At 34.0% G+C, this 19,702-nt stretch overlaps 1 protein-coding gene across 7 annotated transcripts in view; it reads left to right on the forward strand.

The window, feature by feature from the left end:
* DGKB (diacylglycerol kinase beta) overlaps nucleotides 1-19,702 on the forward strand; it is a 637,574-nt gene that overhangs the window by 475,657 nt on the left and 142,215 nt on the right. For all 7 annotated transcript variants that reach the window (XM_064487528.1, XM_064487529.1, XM_031454980.2 and 4 more), the window contains 2 exons: nucleotides 2,111-2,201; nucleotides 12,495-12,690. In XM_064487528.1, the coding sequence (XP_064343598.1) occupies nucleotides 2,111-2,201; nucleotides 12,495-12,690 (287 nt within the window). The remainder of the gene's footprint in view (nucleotides 1-2,110; nucleotides 2,202-12,494; nucleotides 12,691-19,702) is intronic.

The raw sequence follows: 19,702 nt of genomic DNA on the forward strand, positions 1-19,702 counted from the left end.
CAGTCTCTGCAGTCACACTCCACTCCTAAAATGCCCAGAATCTGTCTCATCTTCTTGTTTGCCTTCTACTTATCCATTAGAATGTCCCCTCCTTTCTAAAGCTTCTAGACCCCCCAGGTAAAAGTAGGTAATTCACTGAAGTGCTTTTCCACAATAGTTTGCTCATATTTAGTTTAGAAAATTAACTTTGTAATTGTTGTATATGCCCATAATCTTAAACATTCTGAGCTCCTTAGAGATAAAGATAATCATGTTCATATTTGTATCTTGAGAACTAAACATGGTAGCATATGAAAGTGAATGTTCTCACTGAATATTTGTTGAATGAATGAATGAATGAATGAGTGAATAAATGAATCCAGGAAGGTCTGGATAAAAGGCCAACAGAAAACTGTTATTAGAAAACTTGAACATAGAAAGACAATTCCAGCCATAAAACATCCACTAATTATTATTCTAAGGTGTCTTGAGACCACATCATACAGAACATTTTCCTCTCAATTTGTTGAGTGATATGCTTTTCATTAGAATAATGAATCAAAGGGAAATATTTTTAGTTTTGCATAATTCAATGTATAAATTTGTAAAAGTATCTCTCTTTTGTAAAGTAGATTGTAATTTAATATAAACTAACATTTTGACTCAGGCCCACAGATCTTGGTGTTAAATGTTTGCCATTGTTCCATCTAACTAGCTATCATCTATTTTTATCTACTCAGATATATTATATCAGGCTAGAATCCAAGGAAGATATTCTCTAGAAAAGAACAATGATTCATGGTGCTAGAGTCCTATGAAATTTATATTGGTCTTCAGATTATTGGACTGAATATGGTGATTGATGTAAGAAGGGCTGATGAAAATTCTGTAAGCAAATAAAACCTTGCATGAGACTAAATATTACTGAATATGTCTAGATAGAGAAGATTACTTTTGTAGTTTGTGATTTCATGTCAGAGAACTCTGTACAGCAGAAAAGTACTAGGTTAGGTTCCGTGTAATGTTCCATAACAAATTAGGGTTGAATTAAGTAGTAAGGTCCTTGCCAAATATCTTTTTAATGTTGAAGTATTTTATATTTTAATGTGAAAAGTACATATCAATGTTTACAAGTAAAAAATAACTTGGTGAGAGATATTTGAATATCATTACAAAAATTTCTGTTTTGCATTTATGTATGAAAACATGTATCTCATTTTACCTATATTTTCTTCTAATTGAGGGCATGATACCCGTTAGACTATATATAATTAAAAACTGCAGTTTCTCATGAGAATGAAACTTTAAATCCAATGCTGGGTAATATAAAAATCTAGTCAACCTTTGTAAAATTACATTAACTGATCATTAATTTAATTACCTGGCACAAGGAAACAATATGGCCATTGGACTGTAGGAGAAAATAAATTTTAAACATCTTATTTTCAGATTAGATACTGAAATAGTTTAAACTATATTTTCTTTGCAACACTTGTTACAGTGATCAAATACTGTTATTCTTTATTTCTTTTATGCTGTATCATAATTTCCCACTATTGTTCATATAAAAGAGGACAATATCTTTAAAAAGTAATTAATAGTTATCCAAAAGTTACTAAATTTTATTTTGTGGATAACCACTGTTCTTTTACTTTTTAATATGCTATCCAACTATGCCAGTTTCTAATGACTACATAGCCATCTAGAAAAATTGAGCATGTTTATATTTGGTCTCTTTTTTCTCATGGAAAACCCAAACTTTTTTTTTTTTCCTTCTCTCTTTATGACTACAGAGTGGCTGGTCTAAAATCAAGTCATCTAAGAATAAGCTAGGAATCATAAGCACTAAAACTATATTTTAAAATCTGGGTGACCAGTATTATAGAAAAGCCAGAAATGTACTTGAATCTGTCAAATCAGCACATTCCTGTAATCCCTCCAGAATAATCATATAATTTGACACCAACACTTAAGCTTTGAAAATTATGTGACCATCTATTACATAATGGATGGTACATGTCCTCCAACCTTTTCTATCACTGACACTACAAGACAGGCCTCCCCCATTTTAAAAAAAATCCCTTCTGTTATTGATAATTGCCTAAGATGTGTCTTCCTTTCCTTTTTTCAGAATGAAGAACAAATTTTGGTATTTTGAGTTTGGCACATCTGAAACTTTCTCAGCCACCTGCAAGAAGCTACATGAATCTGTAGAAATAGAAGTAAGAAAAATGAATTATCTTTATAATACTATGAAATGGCTTGAATTTGACTTTGAATATGTTTGCAATAGGCCATGGAAGGAGGTATATGTTGAACAATTCACATGACTTTATCCAAGATTCAAAAATGTCACTTTTGTCTCTCATTGAGAATCTTGCACTATCTGAACTAGTAGCATATGAGTTTGAATATGAGTTGTTTTAATACAGTATAAAAGAATGAAAGGTGGACACAACTTTAGAAATCAATGGAGAAGTTAATGGGCATAGTGTGGACAGAAAAATGTAAGATAAAAGAAAGTAACTGAAGGGAAGAAGAAAGTTACAAAACATTAAAAAAAAACTTATTATTTTCAGGTCTCAATATCTTATAACCTTTAAAACAGAGTTCACTAAAATTGTACTCACTTTCATGAATAAAGGTTAAAAAAATATACTTTTCCACTCCCATTCCCATTCATTAACTAGCTTTTCTCCATTCCTGGGGTTGCCATTTCCCCATTATATTCATAGGAAGTGGAAAAGCCAAGAAAGAGAGCAAAGATAGCAAAAAAAGATACACTTTAAAAAGATTTGGAGCAAATAGGTCTACCAAAAAAATGTAGACATTGTAGGACTAAAAATTTGGAGGGCAACTTTTAACAGAAAATGTCTTAGTTTTATTGAGAGAAAGGGGATGAAAGAAAAAGGCTAAGTTATATTTTGATAGGTGGTAAAGACAAATCAAAGGAGCAGAATTATGAGACAAGAACACCTGATGACTAGATGATATGAATTGAGAAATAGTGACCTTCACACTTTTCATTTTAAAAACAAATACATAGCTTGTCTACTGAGACCTAAATTATTAGTCACATATATTCAGGTAATAAGTTTGGTAAACAGAAGTCATTTTGGACCATGAAGCATAATAATGGCCTGGCTAGGTTCATCATTATCCTGACTTTTAAATTTACTGTTAGGGGTAATAACCTGAAAAGTGGTACCATTTCAGAATATAATCTTTTTGGACTTTTTTCACATCATGAATGGTGAATAAATTGAAGTGTTAGGGGTAGAATTGATTGTTGTGGAAAGGAAAAAGCCCCTCATGACTGAATCGGATCATAACCCTGAAAAGGAATATAATTACAAAAGGTGAAGGATTTGGGCTCAAGATGGACTTTCTTGACTGCTATTTGTGATGCTGAATATGGGTGCATGTTTTATATATATATATATATATATAAAAATGTATGTGTGTGTACACACACATATATATACTTATATAGTTGTATTTATAAAAAATGATCTAAAATCTTCCTTTATCGTTAAAACTTTTTATTAAAAAATTCATAGTATAGTGGATTTTGAGCATTTTCAGAAACCTATGCTCAAAGAAAATCTGAAGCAGAAAGCAAAAATGAAAAAAAAATTGAAATATGACTTCTGATTGAATGTAGGGTAGATATACTGAAGCTTCTTGGACCTCTCCTTACCTTATCCAACCACTGAATATAGATTGAAAAAAATCATCTAAGAGAGAGATTTCTTGTTCAAGGATAGGTAAACTCAATATTGCCATATTTATCTTTTGGATGCAATTTTAAAAGGTAATGTTTCTTTACTTTCCCTTCCTGATACTTCACTGTTATTGTAGAGAAATACATCTGATTTGCAACTGTTAATTCAAAAAGATGAAGTGTATCCCAATGTTCATAGCAGCACTATTTATAACAGCCAAGACATGGAAACAACCTAAATGTTCATCGACAGATGACTGTATAAAGAAGTTGTGGTATATTTATATAATGGAATACTACTCAGCCATAAAAAAGAATAAAATGATGCCATTTGCTGCTACATGGATGAACCTGGAGATCATCGTACTAAAAGAAGTAAGCCAGAAAGAGAAAGAAAATACCATATGATATCACTTATATGTGGAATCTAGAAAAAGACACAAGTGAACTTACTTACAAAACAGACAGACTCACAGACATAGAAAACAAACTTATGGTTACCAGATGGGGAAGGGGGTACAAAGGACTAAATTGGGAGGTCAAGATCTGCAGATACTAACTGCTATATATAAAAGAGATAAATAATAAGTTCATATTGTATAGCCCATTGAACTATATTCAATATCTTATAGTAATTTATGGTGAAATATAATATGAAAATGAATATGTATGACTGAAACATTATGCTGTACACCAGAAATCGACACATTGTAAGCTGACTATACGTCAATAAAAAAAAATACAAAAAAATATTGTCGTGATGTTAGTTCTTCTGAACTTGAGCTAAAGATTTATTATACAATCCTGATCAAAATTCCAGCAGATTATTTTGTGACTATTAACAGACTGCTTCTGAAGTTTATGTGAAAAGTCAAAATACCAAGAATAGCCAACACAAAATTGAAGGAAAAGAACAAAGTTAGAAGATTGACACTACTCAACTTCAAGACTTACTATACAGCTATACTATTTAAGACAATGTGGTGTTGGTGAAAGAAAAGACAAATCAATGGAGCCCAGAAATAGATTTCTCTAAATACAGTCAACTGTTCTTTGGTTAAGGAGGATGTGGATCATGGACCTAAATGTAAAATGCAAAACTATAAAACTTCTGGAAGATAACATAGGAGAGAACCTAGATGGCCTTGGGTATGGTGATACCTTTTTAGATAAAACGCCAAAGGTGCAATTTGTGAAAGAAATAAAAGACAGACTTCACTGAAAGTAAAAAATTCTCTTTGAATGGCAGTGTCATAAGAATAAGAAAACAAGCCATACATTAAGAGAGAATATTTACAAAAGACATATGTAATAAAGGACTTTGTGTATCCAAAATATACAAAGAACTCTTAAAACTCAACAATAAGAAAATAAGCAACTCTATTGAAAACTGGGCCAAAAACTTTAACAGGTACTTCACCCAAGAAGATATACAGATAGCAAGTAAGCAGATGAAGTGATGCTCTACATCATATTTCATCAAGGAAATGCAAATTAGAACAAGAGTGAAATACCACTGCTCACCTGTTAGGATGTTGAAAACACCGGAAGCTGGTGAAAATGTGGAGCAACAGGAACTGTGATCCGTTGCTGGTGGGATTGCAAAATGGTACAGCCACTTTGGAAGACAGTTTGGAAGTTTCTTGCAAAGCTAAGCGTACTCTTACTGTATAATCGAACAGTCATACTCCTTGGTACTTACCCAAAGAAGTTGAAAACTTCTATCAAGACAAAAACATGCACATGGATATTTATAACAGCTTATTTAATGATTGCCAAAACTTGAAGGCAAAGAAGAGGTCTTTCAGTGGGTGAATGGATAAATAAGTTGTGGCACATCCAGACAATGCAGTAGTATTTATTCAATGCTGAAAAGAAATGAGCTACCAAGCTGTGGAAGGACACAGAGGAACCTTAAATGCATTTTCCCAAGTGAAAGAAGCCAATCTGAAAAGACTACATACTGTATGATGCCAACATATGATGTTCTGGAAAAGGTAAAACTATGAAGACAGTAAAAAGATCAGAGGTTGCCAAGGATTAAGGGAGAGAGAGGGAAGAACAGGTGAATTTTTAAGGTAATGAAAATACTCTGTGTGATGCAATGGTGGTAACTTCAAGTCATTATACAGTTGTTGAAAACCAGAGAATGTACACCAAGAGTGAACCCGGATGGAAGCTGTGGACTCTGGGTTATTATGATGTGTTAATGGAGGTTCATCAGTTGTAACACATGTATCTCTCTGGTATGGATGTTGATAATGGGGGAGGCTGTGCATGTGTGAGGACAGGGCATTTATGGGAAGTCTCTGTACCTTCCCCTCAATTGTGCCATGAGCCTTAAACTGCTCTCAACAATAAAGTCTTAACTTACAAAAAAAGAAAAAAGGAACAAACCAAAAAACATGGATCTGTAGTATAATATTATTTATGTCACAAAGTGGAAAATGTTCAAGGAAAAGTTTGTATCATGAAGCAAAAGACATTTGATGAAAATAGGTAATGGATAACATTGATTTTAACATTACAAGTGATAAAATTCCATGATTTTGTTCCATGGGACTTTACATCTTCGGGAAAGACTCTTTAGGGTTGTGGCTCTACATCCTCCCGAAGTCTGAGCTTCTCAGGTCTGCATTTACTGCCTTCTTCTTGGCACCACTGCAGGAGCACTTGTAAATCAGAGCTAGTGCTGTGCACTCCCCATTCTGTTGTTGCATATCTTGAAATTTTATGTATTTATCTTAATTTTGAAATGATGTGTGTGTATGTGTATGGATGGTAATGTAAAATCTGCTTCTCTATTTACTTTTTAATGAATCCAGTCTATCATATTAGCAGAATACGCCTTTCTACCCTCAAGGTGACTTCATAATTAAATATAACAAAAACAGCAATTTGGAAATTTGATTCTGTTGCTGTTGCTTCCTGTTTGGCCTAAAATGATACCAACTATGGCTTGAAAATATAAAACAGAATAAAACCACTTCAGTACAAGAGTACCTCAAGTAATGGATATATATTTTATTGACAGCTTCTTCAAAACAGACCATTTGCTGTGTGACCCTTTAATTCACATCTCTCTTTCATTTAGGAAGATTTTTTTTCCCAAAAGAGTGAATATTTGGAATAATATTAATATCAAGGGGCAATAGTTGATGATAATAATAGCTAAGATGTATCTATTGTTAAAAATACCTTATGCTTGGTGCTAAACAACGTATATAAGTTACCTGATTTAATCTTCCTCAAAATCCTATGATTTAGAGAAATTGTTATATCTCCCCTGCAGAGATAAGCAGATGAACATTTTCTTCCATAATTAAAAAAGAAATGAGAATTGTGCTGCTTGCTGCCAAAATATTTAAATCTAAAGGAACAAATAAGTTGGATGGATGGATGGATGGGTGGGTGGGTGGGTGAATGGGTAAATAGACAGATAGATACATAGATAGAACAAACAAAGGGGAAATTTGTAACTTTAAGAAGTTCAGTTATCCTCTAACTTCAAAACAAAAGATAAACAAAAAATCAAATGAAAAGCTTTAAAATTACAAGATAATGTACTAAAAGCAAAGTTTGTATTAAACTATCTGGGGCCTGGATATGTCCCTGAGAATCTCAGGTCAACATCTGGAATTGAAGTCTATAAAATTCATGCATTTTTAATTTGTTCCATGTACCAGGCAAAGTTCATGAAAGAATAAAATGGCCCATTCTCCAAAGTATTTAAGTCTTTTGGTTCTTGGTAAGACTTAGAAGGATGGTGAATTTTAAGGCCAAGAATTTCCATCCTCACATACTGACCTTTGTCTTAATGATTGTTTCTATAAAATCTGAATGAGCTCAAGTATTGACAAATTGCAAGAAGAGTGTCAGGGACACAAAATAAATTAGCAGGATTTGAAAGGTAAGATTCTGATTGTGCAGTACCCTGCAAAGCACAGTTACTAAAGTCAGGGGGCAGATTTTTGCAGCTTTGTCTTTGCCCCACTTCTGTCAAAATCTTCCTGCGTGGTCCTTCAGCATGCATTTAGAGAACCTTAGCTCAGTCTTAGCCCTACCAAAACCCGATCATGGAGTGGAGGAAATGGAACTTGGGACTGGACATTCTTTTCTAAATTTTATTGCCTTTGTTGAGTCATAGTTGACCTACAAAAAGTTGTACATATTTAATGTGCACAACTTGATGAGTTTGGAGAAAAGAACATATCCATGAGACTACCATCATAATCAAAGCCATAAGCATTTCATCACCTCCGAAAGTATCTTCCTATCTTCTTGATATGTGTGTGTGTGTGTGTGTGTGTGTGTGTGTGTGTGTGTGTGTGTGTGAGATAAGAACACTCAGATCTACCCTCTCTTCTAAAGCACCCCAGGTGATTTTGTTTTGTTTTGTTTTAGTTTTTTTGCAATGAAATTCCAGAAGCAATGATGAAAGGAGATGTTACAGTTGTGGACCTCAACAAAGATGGTCATAGGAAACAAAAATTGGACTCATCAAGTCCAAAACAAAGAATAACTCCTTATTCTATGAAAGAACAAGAAATGTAGTGGGATCAGGTGGTGCTATCATTTCATTATGATAAATACATTGTACTTTCCCTTACTGAAGAGAGTTAGGAAGAAATGAGGTAGGTAAAAGGTGACCAAAGGGAAAAATTCTCTTCTGTGTTTAGCAGAAGTTATTTTTAATGAGATAACTTTTGGTAAGAATTTTAATATTCCACCAATAATTTCTGGCTTCCCCAGAAATTAAAAGGGAACCAGGAAAAATTAAAGTGGTTTTCTGCTAACACTTTGGCCTAATGCTTGATATCTTGAACCAGTAATAATATTATTATTATTATCAACATATTCAGCAACTGTGTGTGCACATCCATGGTGCCAGTCTCAAATTTTTCTGTTTTCCATATTTGCTTCTGTCTTCCTCTCCTTTACCTGCTATATCTCCCCTTCCACTCTGGAAAATATCTTGGGATTATCTGCAATCAGCACTTCTGTCACCATCACTGGACTGCCAGCTAACACTAAAATTATCTGAAAGGCATACTCTGAGCCCCTATGTCACACTGTGTTTTGTAGATAAAAGTTATAAAATGCATTTGAAAAAACATGGAGCTTAATCACTGGAGAAAGGCAGAATATTGCGGCCTTAAACATCACAAGAGGTACCATTAAGGCATTTGTGTATATGTGTCTAGTATATTTAATTTTTTATGTGTGTCTATTTCAATTTGTAGGGTTGCTGCTGCAGTTTTCTGGAAAACATAAATGATTTTGCCTTATGAGTTACATATGAATTTGTAGAAACTCTTCTAACAGCAGGTTTAGATAAGTCATTTTACTCCATGCCATTTTAAACAATGAACAACACAATGTTTATAAATTTCATTAAGTAAAATTATGAATCATTTTTATGACTTGGGCATCGAATTAGACTCACTAGGGGAAAATATTTACGGTTTCTCATTAATCATATCTCATCAGGTTTATTATTCACAGTTATGGCTCTCCAAAGTTCTTCAAAATACTATTTTGAATATTCGTATCAAATAACATATTAACTGAATCTGAAACACTAAATTCATATATAAAAGCTTGTCTTTAATACTTCTGATCCCTTTTTTTTTTAATTGAAGTGTACCCGGTTTACAATGTTGTGCTAGTTTCTGGTATACAGCACAGTGATTCAGTTATACATACATATGTATATATATATTCCTTTTCATGTTCTTTTTCATTATAACACTTCTGTATGAAATTGTGCAGGGTATATTTGTAAACTGTGGTTAAAATACATTGGAAGAAAATTTTAAACCGTATTCTTTCCTTTTAGAGGAATTTGTCTCTGGAATAAGATCTTTCATTTCAAACTAAGAGTGGACAGTGGCATCAAGCCCCACACTCTGCAAACAGCCCCCCTCGCACTATATGTTAACGACGTCTTTTCAACATAGTAAAAATGTTCAGGATTTATTGACTAACCGAGGCTGTTAGCTTTTAAGCTTTTATATATATTTTCCTCTGTAGCTACCTTTTTAAAAATCATAAATCTTCAAGGTGGATGAAAATATTATCTGACGCAGTCTTATGACTTGTTTACACTTCATCGCCTTCACCTCAGCTTTTATTTCCACGCGCTCAGCCGGTGTGCTACGATTCCTGGTCTTCATCAGACCCAGCGCTGGAGATTTCCAGACTAATGAACATAACGTTAAAGCAAACAGAGGAAGGGAGCCTGGGGTCAGGAACTAGTGGAAACAAACCATTAATAAATGGGCATTTATGTAAGTACATTATCCTGCTCTCATAGGAACTTCCGTGTTCTTCGTCAGTCCTTTTTTGGGGGGACTTCTTAAGGATTTTTGTTTTTCTTTTCTTTTCACTTTCAAGAGCGCTACTTACTGTTTCCTTAAAACGACACGTGACAAGACTGTGAAGGGTGAAAACATGAATACTAGTACCCACTGATGTTTTTCAGTTGTCAGATGTGATTCCCCTAGTTCAATTAAAAAAAAAAAGCCTATTTGCAACGTGCTCGCCTTTTCTGCAGATGAACAAAGGAATACTCCTGCACTAATTCTGAAAGTAACTTGTCACAGTGGGGTTCGAAGGCCTAGTCAAATAATTGTCTTCGAGCACTACCTGCTGTGTTCAATATTGAGTGAAAATGGAAGCCGGGCCCCAACTCCAGCTTATTTCACGATTCTTCTGTTATTTAAATGATTTTAGTCAGTTTGGGGGAAGCCAGACCTTTATAAATTAACAGCAGGGAAATACCAAAGGTGTCAGATTGCATATTTATCATCTTTTTCGTGTAATACTTAAATATGTATTAAGAAGTGACTGACATAAATTAGGCAGATTTCAGAAGCCACAGGCCGTGGCTTGTAGAGGACCCCCTTCTGCTTGACATTTCATCCTTGTCAAAGATCAAATTATTTTAATTTAGGCTGCAAATTATAAGGAATGAAGACTTCTTTGTGGGAATTCCCTGTGGTAATCTGACTTTTGTTGTTACTGCTGCTTGTCAGTGTGCAAAAGATATAATATGCATGCAAATAAGGTTAAAAAATATGTACTATCTAATTATCCAGCCAGTACATTCCACTTGAAGACAGTGGGAGGCCTGACACACAGTATGTGTTTGATTCATTGAGGCCTGCAGGGTATTTACACAAGATTACTTTTAATTATGAAATTAATATCTGTTTATCTAGAATATATAGCAGTAAGTGAGTATACACATGAGCAGAATTCTTTAGTAAAAAGAAATCATCTTAATTTACTACATGAAAAGGAGGGGAAAAAAATTACTTGTTTCTAAGGGAGAAAAAAAAGGCATCAACCAGACCTTGGTTTCACCCTCGTTGAAAGAAATTGAATGAAAACTTGGCACTGTCTCTAGAATTTGTTTCTAGCCGTGCCAAGTAGGCTCAAGATAGGTTGCTTTATTTCACTTTTTATACTTTGGTGAGCCAGATACAGTACTAGATTCAGATGAGGAAAATGTGAAAAAAGAGAGGATTTTTGTTAGTTTGTTTTTTGTTTTTATAATTTTCGTGGCGCATTATCTCTTTTTAGGTTCAAAAATCCTGGTTGCCATGAGAAAGGGTATGATGAAGTCAGTGTCAGCGTTCTGGGGTTTTGTTGTTGCTGTTTCTTTGTTTTGTAATAAGACATGGCAAATAAAACAGTCCCACTGCAGATACGCTTTAATTTATGAAGTGCACACCCCTAACAAAGTTTGTAAAACACAGATATTTATAACTCATCTTGACTTAGAACTGAAAATGGGAGAACACTATCTGGGATATATTTATAATAACTACTGCTTTAGAAAACTTAAAGCAAATGAGTAAGTAAATAATAATTACAGAAATACAATATGGCCGTGTCACTTTCCATACGTGTCCATCAGTGGAAGAATACGGAAAATTCAAAAAAGTAGAAAGTGACCACTGCATATGGCAAAGAATTGTCTGGAAAGCATAGTCAAAAGGGTATTTTGTCACCAGACAAGCAAAAAAGTCTGGCTAATTGTTTTCATTTTCCAATCTATTGTTAAAACAGCTGTAAGTTTCTGTGCTGATGGATTGGAGATCTTCCTTTCAGTGCTGCTACTCTTGGTATTTCCTTCACTCAGTCGGCCTGGTCCTTCACACTCGTGTAGACAGCGTGCCTCTCACTGCCTTTAACACTGTCCTTGGAACTTAATCTAGTCCAAGAAATCATCCTTCGCCACTCCAGTGTAATTCAGATCTCTCTGAATCGCCGTTTTCACTTTTCCTTTTTTCAAAAGTCTCTTGAGCCATTTCTGTCTCTACCCGCAAAAATGAGACCATGAATTATGAATTTTGTTTATTTTCCCCCAGTAGTGCCTTATGGTGTGTTCTAAAGAGGAGACAGTCGCTAAAATTTCTGCCTGAAATTTGACCAGACATCCCAGAATCAACCTCCTTATAACACACTAGAAATTTGCAGCTGGTTATATATGCAGACACTTAATAAGTATGTCCCTTGCAAAGGTTTTCTTACTATAAACAAAGATACACTCACTGATGGTTTAGTTTGATCGTTTATAAACACTATTAATGATACCTGGTAAGTGTTATTGGCTGCTTTATCTTTTATACTGACATTCAGGGTAACCATTTAAGTGTTCTTAAAAGGTTTATTTAGAAAGAGCAAGATTATAGATTAAAAATTCTTATTAAAAGATAAGGAAATGCTAAAGAAGAAAGCTAAAATATCTTATTGTTTCTGTTTTTCTCACTTTACTGATCAGTGCGATGGAGTACAAATTGACTTAATAAACATCTCTCTGGAAGGAATTGCCATTTTGAATATACCGAGCATGCACGGAGGGTCCAATCTTTGGGGAGAGTCTAAGAAAAGACGAAGCCACCGCCGAATGGAGAAAAAAGGATCTGACAAAAGGACCACGCTCACAGATGCCAAAGAGTTGAAGTTTGCAAGTCAAGGTAAGTCTCCTAACGTTTCATTGTTAAGTTGCTTCCTGCTTGGCTTTTGAGGGCTACTTCAAAATGAAAGAGTTTTCTATTGCACTACAGTCCGTATATGTATGCAGTTGTATTGTTTATGATATCAGATATACATGTGTGATTCTATTATACTATAATAGATTCTAAAATCATGTATAAACTGGCTATATTTTCATGGATTTTTTTTCTCCTTTTTTTGGATATATCTCTTTCCAGAAGGAATAAAATACATATGATATTTAGTGGAAAATAATATAGGCTATCTTGTACCTTAAATTCTGGAATGTGATTGTCTTGGTCAGGATGTTTGAGTTTGCTGTAACAGGGGCCTAGGTTAGACTATACTGAGGTATGTTGCAAGATTTTTTATTCTTGACTTTCTGCAGTCAGCCTATGATTTTGAAGCCGTCTGACATTGAGCTGTTGTCCGAAATACCATATATAATGGCATGTTTAAAAATTCCACAGTAAATTTTGGTTATCTGCTTCTAGTTTTCCAGAAATTTAGTAACAGGTAGAAGACCTGGAAAAGAAAGGGCGAAGGACTAACAAAATAGGGTAGAATAGCTGCGGATCAGCTTTCAACTCCATTGTCATGTAATTCACACTGGGACGTGACAGTTAATTCTTGTTGATAGATTTTATAAACAAAGATCAAATTAGTAGTATTCTAGTAATTGCTCATGCCTCAATTTATGAACACTATTCATAATATTTCTTTTACCTTCCGGAATCTACATCATACCATTGATGGCATTCAGATGGCCAAGAAAATGTATCAACTCAGCTCAATGTAGCAAAGACAAAATATGAAGAGGTTATCGCCTTGTGGGCCCAATAAAAATAATATTTCTTTAAATAAATAAAACTTGAGAATGGCTGCTAGGCTTGGTGGTGGTAGGAAATAGCTTTGTTTTGGTGTCTTTAGGCATCTGATTCAAGTTTCAGCAGCAGGCAGTGACTTCTGTTATATGGAATGTGGTGACCATAAGGTTGACAAAGATGGATGGAGAACATATTAAGTATCCACTAGAAAGATGTGTTTATTACAACCTGCCCCTAACAGAAGGTTTTGATGCCCATTAAATGAATAGGTAATCCCAAAGAGGTAAAGTCTGAGGCATTGCATAATTTAATAAAAGAAAGTTTCTATCAAATTTAAAATGTTTCACACTCAGGATGAATGTATGAAAACATGCAGGAAAATGGTTTTTTGAAGGAGAAATGCATAGAAAAAATGAGTAGGTTTGTGCTATATGAATTTTAAAATGAGGGGAATTGGGTATAATTATTAATTTCTAGGAGTTGTTGACACTAATATTGCATTTATACTTAAATGTAAGTTAATTGATTTCTTAAAAAATTTATGAAAAATTTCTAAGTTTTAGAATTAGTCCAAAGACCATACTAAGATCACACTTAAAAATCTCTGCTTCTCTCCCAAGGGAGTTAATGAGTTCATATGTGTTACATAGTAACTTAGTCCATAGGGTTAAAAAAGACTGTTATATATATGATATAAATATATAATAATTTCTAGGCTTTTTTTCTGTTTGGTCACTACAGATTGTACTTGGCATGTCCTTTGCATGTAGACATTCCAGACATGTATCTGAATTGATTCTCAATGCTCAGCTGCCAGCTATATTCACCCACCGAGCTGTTAAAGTTTGTAAAACTCATGGCTGTGCTCTACCGGGACAAGTGTCTGTACACTGTGGAGCTACTGCAGACCTGTGTCTGCTGGTCCCACTCACTAATCCCCCTCTATGTGCTTTTCTGAGGAATACACATTTGGAATAAAGCACAGGCAAATCGGCCAGAAGTGCTGAATAGACTTGTGAGTGCCCATAACCCTGGGAAAAGGTCTCTTCCTATTCTGCCTTCTTGCTTAGTACTAAGGAAGCATTAGGACCAGGTTTCCATAAACTTGGGAAAGAAAGAAGTGAGAACCTGTAGGTTGGTGACTTAGGAATACATTTTTCTCAGTATAAAGCTGGGGAGAAACATTAGAAATCAGAGTTCTTGAAGGTCGTTGTGTGAGTAATAACCAAAGTGTGTTTGTAACTGATTTGGCTCAACTTTTTCTTCCTTCTTAAACTGACTATGCTTGTAAGTTTGGATTTAGTTTCACATGTACACAAAATGATTATAGGTATTGACTTTAGAAATGAAATATAGGAACTATAATTCTGGCCCAACAAGTTTCTTTAGCCCAGATCAAATTAATGATTTCACTCTTAGAAAATACACAAGGAAGTAAGTGAAAAAAACTAATAATGTAAATTTCTTCTTTTTAAGATGCACCTTCTTGAAATCTTAACTAACAGCTTTTCTGATATGCCTCTGTAAAAAGTTTGAAGCTTAAACTAATTTTTTTTTTTTTTTACTATATCAGAATGAATGCTTGTCCATAAACTTTAGAAAGCTTTTGGTGACAGGGAGAGGGGGGAAGCGTACCTGGCTAGATTCTTGTAATAAAGATAAATTATTTTATTTAGTAGAAGTATTTAAATTAAGAAAAAAGTTACAAGTTCATTTTAATGAGAAAAAAAATGTCAGACCAAAGGTACATCATGATGTTTGGAGTATTATATACTCTTTTATGCTTTGCTCTGCATGATCTGGGACTCCTGCACAATTTATTTGCTTGAAGTCCTTGAGGACACTCACAACATAAGATCATAGTCTCTTCAGTGAATAAATTCACTGATTGGAAATTGACAGTTGATTTAATTCGAGTTGATCAAAATTATAAGCAGTTAATTTAATTACATTGTTGTTCCAGCAAAATATTCTCAAACAGTTGGAAGCAGTTCTAAAATGTATTCATATATTTATGTAATTCAGTAGACATTTCTTTGTGGCTTTGTCTTTTTGTTTGGTTTGGATTTTGTTGTAGTTTGTTTTTCTTTTCTTCTTTTGGAAGTGCAAATGAACGAATCGTATACAGACGGCATGGCCTTTAAGCAAAACGATGAAAGTAGGCCAAGTAGGTCCTCAGTGCTCCTTAGCCTTTGTGTTCCGTCTTCCCCTTGTTTTCACTTGCTGAGTTCATCTTTGCTTCTTCTTCTGCATTAAATCTAAGCCTCAGAAAGATGTCTTATAGATTCATTCACATTAGTGTATAAATGACTGGTTGCAGATGAGAGTAAAAGTTATTTGCATTTTAAAAGAAAGAAAAGCCTTCAGCTAAACCATTATTTTTCAAACTGTGTTCTGCCAAGTTATAACTACAATTTTTCAGAAGTTCTGTAAAAAACTTGCATTCATATTCATTTTTGCCATATTTTAGGGCAATAACCAAAAAAAAAACCTATAATAAAAACTCACAAACGCGCATTCTATAAAACCGTTTTGTCACATTGACAATTCCCAAATCATTAAATTGTGTTCCCAGGTGAAAACAACCTCCTTTCCTCCTCCTGTTCCATTTCCTCTTCTTCTTGCTGATGGGTGGACTGATCCATGGATGGATGGATCAAAGCCTAGTTCTGCATATCCACACACGTGCATTTGTACACATATACACAGCTAAATAAACACACAAATAAACAAATAACTGTGACATTCACTGGAAAGTCTGTACCTCTGCAACAGTCATTTAAAATATACCTTTGCATGTTTGATGAGGATAATTGTACAAATGTGTACGTTACCACCACAGCATATGTGACTCATAAGCAATTAGAAAGTCCACAAGCTCAGATACTTCTGTTTGACACAAGTAATAAACAGTGCATAACAATCAATGGAAGTGAAAACAAGGTGACAATACTAATATTTTTAATAAAAATGGAAATCATTTTTCAGAAAACTTTTTGCTCATAAAAAATTGCATTAGTTAGCTAGTTCTCCAAAATGATAAGCTTGTACTAGCTTATATATCAAGTGTACTTTTGTCAGAGATTTATGATATAAACATTCTCACGACTGCTGCTAAGGAGGCAGGGGTGAAATTGAAACAAAGTTTCAGCTAAGTATGCAGAATAAGATAAATTAGACTGATTGAAACTTGAATTAATATCTGAACCAGACAGCAAGTAAATCTGTGTTGATGAAGCTGAAAAACTGTTAAAAGGATACCTGTGAAAAATGTTTTTTCTTTTTTCAACCAGTGAGGACCTCTCAAGTAATGTGAGCAGTTTTTAGAGATTCTAATGGTTTTAGCTTTGAAGATACAAGTCCAGCTATACCATTTTCCAATAATGAACCCAGAATGAGGCAAGACTGCCAAGTGAGATGTAAGAAAGTTTGTGTCATTTACAATGACTTACCTGTCTGGTTCAGGATAGTCCCAGTATCGCACAACAAAAACAAATAGCAGACATCAGTGAAAATTAGGATGCCTCGGACATGGCAACTGCCTTCGTCAAAATAACTCCATTGTTCTCATAGATTGATTATATTCCATGTGTTCCCAATTTGAATCTCTAAAGTGTATTTGTACAAATACAATTCTAATTTTTCATTAATTTACTGTTTTTTAAAAACATTGCTTCATTTGGAAAAAAAAAAAAGAGAGAGAGAGAGAAAGTTGACTGCTTTAGAAAGTTTGAAAACCACTGAGCAAAGCACTTACATTCAAACTGTGGAGTTTCAACATTTGCCAGAGGCTAAGGGAGGTACTGTCAGGAACAGCTGGACTTCCTGCTTGAAACATCATTCACTAGGTGACTGTCCACGCCACATACGGATACAGCTAGAAAAAGTTTATATTAAAAACTAATTAATATGTGATATTGTCCATGAAGTTTTCAGTGATTTTATTTCCATTTACCAATGCTAATCCTTTTCTTTGAGCGGAATGTCTCCAAGGGTAGTGTGCACTCCACTGATGGAAAATTGAGATAGTTTAAGCACTACACAGGTCAAGAATTTAAATCTAGTTTTTGTACGTACTATTACTGTTGAAAAAGGGGTACTTTTTTTCTTAATTTGTAATTTAAAATAATTTTATTTTTAAAATAAATTTTAAAGTGAAAATAGAGCAAAAGCCAAAACTGAAAAATAATAGAAGAGGTACCTGGATATGGCAATACTTGTGAACGTGGTACAAGAAAGCCTAACGTAGAGGAAACTCTGCTAGGTGAATACCACAGATTTCTCCACATCGTATAATTTGTGTAGCCCCAATTTTGAATACTTAGTGTAAACATTATTTTTATTCATCATCATCTTGCTGAAAACTTACTATATATCATTTCCTCCAAAATGAGCTTTTCCGTGTACGTTACACTGCACATTCCCCTACCTCACTTTATTTGATGTCTGTGCACTGTCCCAGGGAAAACTAAAACCCTGATTCTTTTAGGAGCTGGAGGGGAGAAACTATGTACCTGATTGGCTGTCAAGGAATCTCTCTACATCAAATGACTTAGTTTATTTATTTATTTTTTTGAAGTTCTCAAGAAGTAGGAAGGGAAAAAAAAGTCAATTCAAACCAAATTGATCAAACAGAATAAATGAGTTGATGTCTGTGAAAGCTTGACAAAACTTGAATTTCTTTTGCTACTGAAGATAAACAAGGTTATTGGCTTCAAGGTCTTTACCTTTAAAATGAGGACTGTGTGTGTTGTCCATTGCATTGCTTAGAAAATTGCACAAAGACTTTAAATAGTAGGACTCTAATACCTCCTACTCCTTGTGCAAGTTATACTTAACTGTAAGTTGATGATAATGGACATTGGTCATGCATTATTATCAGTTTTTCTAGACATTTCTATGGGTTATCTAGGGTAATTTAGAAGGCAGTGTTTTAAGTTGTCTAAATATAACTGCAACATTCATTTTAGAACTGTAGATGATGTGTTTGGCATTCAAACACCGGCAAGCAGAACAATTTCCAAGCATTTAAATTCAGTGATTAAATCAATTAAATTTAGAAGCAAGAAAAGGATTTCATGCTGCATTATTATACCTGGATGTTAAAATTGTTGAAAAAAGATCATGGCATTTGAGATGTTGCATTTTACAAAAATCTATGCATATACTAATACCATGATAATTTCGTTGGTTGAAAATAGATAGATCCAAACATTTGCTCTCTAGTAACCTTTAAGGAGATGTCTCAAAATGAATTTCTAATTGGTTGTTTTTAAACTACCTCTTTTGAAATTTTCCAGCAATGGATAATGCGAATAATAGCAGGTACCTAATATTGTTATCTAAATACAGAAATTCCTGTTTGCATTTGAAGATTGCATCCTATACCTGCATATCTTGATGTATTGGTTCTCCATTTTTAACAAAAGACATTCGTTAAAACTTATGAAACAGCAGTAAAAAGAAATTTAAAAATACAAGACGTATTTCTTGTGTGTAAAAATGAAAGGGTATTTTCAAAAATATAAGGTCATGTACTCATATTTGGTCTAGCTGTCCGATAAAAACGTATGTATTTTTAAGAAACATTTATGAAATTTCTATTTGTCGTAACACTATAAAAACTTCAGACAAACCACTGGCCTCCTAGAAATTTGGAAAGCAGAAACCATTAATATGAATAAATTAATATTTTAGTAACAAAACCGATGATAATCTTTAGAACATTCTCATATCCCTTCTGGAGCTGTATAAAATACCATTTTATGACTAGGATTATCACCTTTCACCCCAGGTTCAATGGTCAAATGTTCTGACATGCAGTATAATTCTAGCAACAAAATATGACATGCAGTATAATTTTCTAGAACTTCTTATAGTAAAATTGGTAAGGCCACAAAATCATTTGGGGTATAAGAAAGCAGATACATAATCATTTAAACAGGAAAGTGATATTTTCTCACACATTGCAATTAAAGGTTTATTCTTGAAAACAAATTGAAATGAGGAAAATAGAGAAAACCCAGGGAACGGGTAGGTAGGGACGGCAGAACAGGGAGCGACTTGCTTTCACCTAATGAATCTGGGAAAACTTGAGAAAAAAATGAGATTTTAGTGGCAGCTACATTTTGAAAAAATACATGATTTGGCAATCAATTTAATAGAT

Source organism: Camelus dromedarius, chromosome 7 (genome assembly GCF_036321535.1).
Source record: "Camelus dromedarius isolate mCamDro1 chromosome 7, mCamDro1.pat, whole genome shotgun sequence".
NCBI classification, from domain to species: Eukaryota; Metazoa; Chordata; class Mammalia; order Artiodactyla; family Camelidae; genus Camelus; species Camelus dromedarius.